Genomic DNA, 8,143 nt, shown 5'->3' on the forward strand with positions numbered 1-8,143 from the left:
CAATCCATGGTAAAGACTGCACTATTCAATCTTCTGCAGCAAATATTTCAAGTCTTCCTCACTTTAAACAAGCAAAGTTGTGTCATCTCCATAATAGAGGTTCTTGATTAGTCTTTCTCCAAACCTGATACCACAGTCTTCTTCATAGAGTCCAGCTTCTTGAATAATTTGCTCAGTATTTAGACTGAATAGGTATGGAGAAAGGATACAACCCAGATGCACAGCGTTCTTAATTTTAAACTATCTAGTGTTCCCTTTCTCTATTTGAACAAAAGCTTCTTGGCTAGGTAAGGGTTTTGTTTGTTTGCTTTATTTTAATGAAAGTTTACAGAGACTTAGGGTTTCCATTCATTCATTCATTGTTGCACTTTTCTCCCTGCCCACCCCCAATTCACTCTTCTCAAAAAGTAAAAGAAAAACTCTTTCATTGTTATGCATAGGTATAGGTTTTTTGCATAAGCAAATTTTGTGTTCTGGGATCCCCACTCTTGTCAATGTTACCCATACTTTGTTATAATCCACACAGTCAAGTGTCTTTGCATGAGTCAAGCTTAAATACATTTAGGATATCTAGATAAAAATTATTATCTCTTTCTATATCTATCTATCTATCATCTATCATCTAATTTTCTATTAACTTATCTATCTCTAGAGAGAGGAAGACAGATAAACCAACAAATAAGCCTCATTGAATCCACTCCAAGTTATCTTCAGCTTATGTCCAACAGCCAAAGCATTTCCAGGTCTCACGTCATCTTGACAATTGCTGGCCCATTTTCATTCTTCCTCATAGCTCTGGTGCCCAGTGTCCATTCGTCTCACTGAGGATCTTCCTCTCCTCACTGGCCCTCTGCTTGACCATGTATGATATCGTCCTCAAACAATTGGTTCCTCTTGATGATGCGTCCAGAGTAAGCAAATCAACCAACATTCTGTTGTGAGACACGTGGGTTTACACTGGCTGGTTTGACAGGCCTTTCTCCCTAGTCTGGAGGCCTCACTAAAACCTGCCTACCGTGGGTGATTACGCTGCAGATCTTCAACGCACTGGTGACATGATTTCTAGTATTAAAGTAACACATAGGCCACCTGAGTACAGCAGACAGATGGGTGGTGGAATTGAAAATAAAATGCCAAATCAATTACTATCAGTTCCAACTCCTGGTGACACCATGTGTTGCTGGGTAGAGCTGGACTCTGTAGACTTTTCAAGGTTATGTCCTTTGAGAGGCAGATGACTAGGACTTTTTTCCTAAAGTGCCTCTGACTGAGTTTGAACCTCGATCTTTTCACTGATAGTCAAGCATAGAGCTCGTTTATACCAACCAGACACTGCTGAGCTGACCATGGGGTGGTTGAAATTACAGACTGTTAAAATGAGAAGAGATCATACAACATCCACTTCCTAAACGACATGCCTCTGGAAATGTGTAAACTTTGATAAATGTCAATAGTTATAGAAAGGCCTTAGGCCTTTTGTTCATAGGGTCGCTGTGAGTCGTGCTCGACTCAACAGCAATAGACAACTACATGCAATCTAGACACTTCTCATAGCAGGTGAAGAAACTGAAGCCTTCACGAGAAAGCCTAGCTCTGACTTTTCTGCCACATCCTCATCTTCCAACAGGGTTTCAGTGCAGTGTTGCTGCTGTCATTGACCAATTTCCTGGACCTTCAAGGCCTCAACTCCTGCATCTAAACTTACAGCATTTCAATCTCTTAGTCAGAGCTTGACGTGCAAGCCACGTTTTCCAGGATTAAGCCAGACCTCAGTCCTTAAGACAGTATAATCTCCTAGCTGCATACTCTGCAGCAGCTGATGGCTTTAAATAACCTTGCTCAGAAATTCTAGGAAAAAGGCTTGTCATTTGGCCATCAGATTGAAGGTGCAAGACTCTGAAGACCCATTTGGTGAAGAACCCAGGAAGCCTCAAATGAATGGCAATGAACCAATACCAACTACTCTATCACATGTACAACTCTACTTTTATGAGTCTCAACAGAGATACTGAATCAGTAGTACAAGGAAATGTTAATCTGACTGAAATGTACAAATTATCTTTCTACCAGAGGAAGACATATATATATATATATAGAGAGAGAGAGAGAGAGAGAGAGAGACAGAGATAGAGATTTTTTTTAGACAGTAAAGAAGTGATTAACAAGAAAAGTTCTGGGATGGGTCAGAGACCTTTTGAAGTTGACCTTGATCAAACAGAGCTGTGGTTAACCAAAGGGGGTGGAATATCAGTTTGTTCTGAATTTAGACATTATTGAAAAAGTGAGCTTCCTTATTGCTTTCTGTCTCATGGCGATTTTTCCTCTGCTTTAGTATAAATGCTAGTGTGATCTTTCAGGCTCTGACACCCAGTCAGAGTGTAACTCTCTAAGGAATTCTGTACCACTAGAATGGAGAGCATAGGGTTTGTTCATTCATTCAACAAAACTTACTTAATAGTGCTCATCAAACACCTAGCATGTGAATCATTCCATTCTAGGTGCTAGAGAAACAGTAATGAGTCAAAATAGACTCATAACTGACCCTCAAGCGGGTTTCCAGAGGCTGTAAATTGCATGGGAGGAGAGTGTCCATCTCTCTATCTCTCTCAGAGCTGCTGGTGGATTTGAACCGCCAGAGAGGCATGGCCTTTAGATTAGCAGGGCAACCACCTTCCTGTAGAGCCACCAGAGATTTCTGTACAATGTAGTAAAAGGTGGTAAAGGGTTTTGGGTTTTTTGGGGGGTGGGGGATTTATTCATACTGAGAATATTAGTTGGAGGGTGGGAGTGACTTGTGAGGATTTGGATTTTGAATATGGCAGGAAGGGAAGACCTCCGTGAGAAAGTGACATTTGACATACACACACACACACACACACACACACACACACACACACACAAACAAAAGTGTGGGGGTGGGGAGGAATTTGGAGAGTAAGCTTCTTGCAGGAAGAGACCAGGCAGAAAGAAGAGTTGTGAGTAAGCCTTGCAGCACAACTCCAGTGTGGCATGACTCAAACGCAGCAAGAAGGCCAGAGTGACAGAAGGAAAATAAGCAGAGGAAAGAGTGGTAGAAAACAAGGTCCAGGAAGTAAGAGGATGGGAATCCTGCAGGTCTTCAGGGAGAGGGTTGAGGAAGTGAGGAAGGATCTAGAAACAAAGGGATTGGACAACACATAGAGCACACTGAACGGCTCGGGAGTAACAAGACTTTGTGTTGTATGAGTGAGGTTGCTTTTCAAGCCATTTTATTAGCCCCATTGGAAGGCATGATCTCCAGCTACCCTAACTGTGGACACATAGTCCTGCAAATCATCAACAGCTGTGGGACCAATATAAGAGAATGCTTTCCACACTGTGAGAAATGGTGGTGGAGAGATGGTAAAGATACTGTGACAGATTGTAGCAGGTGGTGAAAAGACTGTGGCACTGCTGTGAAGAGATTGCTGCAAGACCTAACTAGAGGAACTCTGGAGATAAAGGCCATAGTTAAAGGTTTTGCTTGCTGGATGAGTGAAGGAAAAGCTGATCTATAACTGCTCTGTGAGAAAGTTTTCTGGAAGATTGAAGAAATCAGAGGCTTCTTACATTGGTGCTGTTGAACTGAACCTGAGCTGTCACTAATTGAGGAATTGTGCCTTGTTAATCCAGCTTGAGGTGATTAGGCTAAACCTGCTCTTGTACTGGTGATATTGTTTGCCACCCCACTCTCCACCCTATTTCCCTAATAAACCTCACAATGGTGAGTAAAGTCTGTGAGTCAATTTGCAACAAACATTGAACCAAATGATTGGTAGAAAAGGTGCAAGAGCATGTGGGATGGCATGCCTGACCATGGAGTTACTTGCATTATTCTATGGATATTATTGATGGGGACACTTCTCCTTTATGAAGTGGGTAGCAGTCAGAGTTGCTCATCCTAACTTTGGTTCAGATCCTTTTGCAATGGCAAGATTTTTTTATTGTGCAACCTTTTTTTCAGGTTTCACAAACCTGTTTTATTGGGTTCCCCCATTTATTTATTTATCTATGTATTTATGTATGCATGTATTTATTTATTTAATATTGGTACAAAGAGCTGCTGCATCAGTCTGGAGACTAAGGTGTGCCTGATCCAGGCCATGGTCTTTGTAATTGCTTTCTATGTGTCAGAGAGCTGGACAATGATTAGGGATACTAGAAAGAGAATTGATACCTTTGAGCTGTGGAGCTGGAGAAGAGTATTGAATGTACTGTGGACTGCTAGGAGAACAAACAGGTTCATCCTAGAGAGGGTGAGACCAGTATGCTCCTTGGAGGCAAGGATTCTGAAGCTTCGTCTGACATACTTTGGGTATATTGCAAGGAGGGACCGATCCTTGGTGAGGGACGTCATGCTTGGAAGGGTGGAGAGATGGAGAAAGAGAGGGAGACCATTGATGAGATGGATTGATACAGTGACTGGGTAATGAGGGTAGGTGGGTCGGAGCCAGTAAAGGTTTCAGGGCTGTTGTACATAGGATCGTTATGAGTTGCAAGCAACTCAATGCCACATAAAAACACAACAACAACGTGCTGGTTTACATTCAAAGTCCATGAAGTTTATACACATTGTTATTCATAGGGTCACACAATCTGACGGGTGGAGGGAGAGGTGGATGAAGTGTAAGGGAACGGTCTGGTGTGAAAAACAATGTATTGTGCAACCTTTCTTTCAAATTGTGTTTATTCTTGCCAATCATCTTCAGGTTATGCCATAAACTCTCTTTCACTGTGCAAATTTCCATTTTATAAGTAACAGCAAGAAGGAACTGGTTGACTAAGGGTCCTGCCCTTGATGGACGGCACATGAAAATGTATGAGTTAGGCTTTGAGTCTGGCCAACTTCCCCAAAGGCCACCTCTCTCATTTCACTTCCTGATGCTGCCACTCCTGAAACCAAATACCCACAACCTAGCTATGTGTCTGAGACCTGTTACATCTCCTCTCTGGACCTAATTTGCAAAACATGCTTGGCCTAGAACATGCCTCAGTTCAATAATCTGTGCTCCTAATCAAACCACCAATACCTATTAAACATACAGTAGAACTTGCCATAACCAAAACCTATGTAAGCCAGAAACTTGTCAGAGAAGGCAAACTCAAATATTTCCTACTAATGGAGAATGATAGGTAAATGGTAAGACTGCACCCTGTCCATGGCGGACAACTTTCAAGCCCAAGAGAAGCCAGCCAGCCCTGGTGGATTTGAACCGTGTGCCTTCAGGATTACAGCACAACTTCTTACCACTAAATCAGCAGAGCAAGAAAACCCTGTGACATTGTTTTATTCTCTTACTTGGACTGCTGTGAGTTGGAAATGACGTGATAGAATTTAGCAACAACAACAAGGTGAATTCTGATTTTCCACTCTCATTTTCTCATATTGTTGGGTAATTTAAAATAACATCATGCTGATCTCTCTCCTTCCCTCCCATTCCCCTCCCTCCATCCCCTCTCTTTCTTCCTTCCCTCCCTCAGTGCATGCAATGATAGTTTTTCCTACCAAAGCTCCATTCCAGATGGGACAAGCAATTCGAACACTCCATCCTGTGAACCAAATCTTGTGAGAAAACACAGGGAAGAAAGCGATGAGTCCAGAGAATGTGCTGAGACAGCCTAGCGTAACCAGCGTCCGGCCAGCAGCCTGGTACAGGCTCTTCATTTTCCTCTGTCACTTGAGTTCTTCGTGTCGAAGACGCTGTGTTACTGAAGAGTGAGGCTGTCATGGCCTCCACAAACAGAGGTGTCGTAGAGATGGTAGCCAGGTTACTGTTGACCTACTTGGAAACCAGATCCCATTAGTTTCCTCAAAGGTAATAAAATGTAATCAACTAATCCCTGCCATAAATTTGACACAATAAAATGTAATGCTAGTTTATTTCTGAGAGAGAAAGAGAACATTCCTTCCTTCCTTTGGAGGTCGGGCTTTCATGCCCTTTATCTGCTCGTTCTGGGGAGTGACCACTTCCTGGCTTAATCAGATTCAAAAGGCTGCTGACTGAGTTGATTGTTTCTCAGCTCGACCTGCCTGGTGGTTCCAGCAGAAAGCCAACAAACATCCTTTGTGCACAATGGACGCACATTCCCAGCACAGTTTCCCACACGACAAAGTGAAAATAAGCACTCCAATTATTTTTAATTTCATTCAAATGATTTAAAGCAAAATGCAGCCCAACTCAGGGATGCTCCTAAGTTTAATCCTACTCTATTTTTAGTAAGGATTTTTTTGTATAACTCTGCCCTAAATAGACAGAAGCTCTGTTACGGAGGTCTTAATTTCTTTTTCTTAACTAAACAGGCTTGACTTTAGTTATTTTATTGTTGATTAAGAATATTCAGTAAAATGCAATGATAAAAAGATACGCAGTTGTGAAAGAAAAGAAACTTTGAGGAATCATTTATTGGCTGGTAAAGTATTTTGCATAGGTTCATTCTTGAATCATAATTGTAGTTTGAGTTGTTGGGTCTTCTGTGCATTTTAAACAATTGCAACAACTCATCTCTTCATTTCTTATGCCTTAGAGAAAGTGGAGTATTTGCTTTTGACCAATAGGATATATTTCAATGTCCTTTTATAAGATGGATATTATCTTAAAAACACAGAGTGATCTTTGAAGAAACTTCATAATTGGGAAGGTCTGCTGTCAGGGACCTCTCCAAATATTGAAGAGCAATGGTGTCTTCTCTCTAGAGACTAAGATGCGTCTGATATAGGCCATGGTCTTTTCAATCACTGGTTATGCACCAGAGAGTTGGACAATGACCAAGGAGGATAGAAGGAGAATTGATGCCTTTGAGCTGTGGTGTTGGAGAAGAGTGTTGAATGTACTATGGACTGCTAAGAAAATGAACAGGTCATCCTAGAGAGGGTTAAACTAGGCTACTTCTTGGAGGCAAGGATTCTGAAGCTTCTTCTGACATACTTTAGACCAGTCCTTGGAGAGGGACATCATGCTTGGAAGGGTGGAGGGACAGCTCAGGAGGGGAAGATCCTCTATGAGGTGGATTAATTGAGTGACTGGGGTAATCAGGGTGGGTGTGTCAGAAATAGTGAGATTGGCACAGGACAGAGCAGTATGAGTCACAAGTGACTCAATGACACACAACAACAACAACAACCACAACAACAATATTGTTATGTGCTGTTGAGTTGGAACCAACTCACAGCTGACCCACCGGCAGCTTTTAGACATAAACTGAACGGAAGGAGATTGCCCATCTTTCTCCTGTAGAGCAGCTGATGGATTCGAACCACCTGCCTTTGAGTTGGCAAATGCTTGTCACTCGACCACCAACGCTCCCCTATTGAATTTTAATACTTTTCTTTAAAGAAAATACTGAGAAACAAATTTCTGTAAGGAAGTATAGTGGTTAAGAAACAGCTGGTAGAATTAGATAGAGTAAGATTTCAGTCTGATTACACTATCTCCCAGGGCTGTGTCCCTGGGGGCTAGGACAAGTTACTTCACTTTTCTAGGTCTGTTTCTTCATTGGAAAAATGAGAGTGGAATGAGTGTTTATCTCTCCAGGAGGCTGGCTGAGAGGATTGAACCAGTCAATTCATGCACGTACATCACTGAGTTTGACGCAGCAAAGATGCACAATAATTTGCCCATTACAGGAGGACATTCTCACTTCTCTGCAGCTGGGAGGTTGGGGGGTTTTGTTTGTTTTGGTTTCGGTGTGTTTTTTTTTGGTTTTTTTTTTTAAGTCTATAATCTCATATTGGAAGCAGGAATGGCATTAACTTCCTAAATAACACGCCTCCAGAAATTCTATGAACTTTGATAAATGTTGACAGTTGCAGAGGGGCTTCACGCGGTTCATAGGGTCGTTATGAGTAGTGCTTGACTTGAAGGCAATCAACAACAACAACAGTCTTATAAATATATTATTGTTATGTGCCTTCAAGTCACTTGAGACTCATAGCAACCCTATGTATAACAGCCTTAAACCCTGCTTTATCTTTTGCCAACCTTATTGCCTCTAATACATCTATCCCCATTACCCCAGTGATAGAATCAATACATCTCACCAAGGGTCTTCCTCTCCTGCCTTGTCCCTCCACCCTCCCAAGCATGATGTCCCTCTCCAAAGACTGATCCCGCCTTGCAACATGTAC

General features: G+C 42.0%; 1 protein-coding gene across 1 annotated transcript in view; it reads right to left on the bottom strand.

Annotated features, from left to right (window-relative positions):
* TMEM212 (transmembrane protein 212) overlaps positions 1 to 5,683 on the bottom strand; it is an 18,127-nt gene extending 12,444 nt beyond the window's left edge. Inside the window, exon 1 of the mRNA XM_006890382.1 lies at positions 5,525 to 5,683. Within this exon, the coding sequence (XP_006890444.1) occupies positions 5,525 to 5,683 (159 nt within the window). The remainder of the gene's footprint in view (positions 1 to 5,524) is intronic.
* Between the last annotated feature and the right edge of the window lie 2,460 nt (positions 5,684 to 8,143).

This window comes from Elephantulus edwardii, unplaced genomic scaffold (genome assembly GCF_000299155.1).
Source record: "Elephantulus edwardii isolate Elephantulus edwardi_28Jun2011 unplaced genomic scaffold, EleEdw1.0 scaffold00088, whole genome shotgun sequence".
Lineage (NCBI taxonomy): Eukaryota > Metazoa > Chordata > Mammalia > Macroscelidea > Macroscelididae > Elephantulus > Elephantulus edwardii.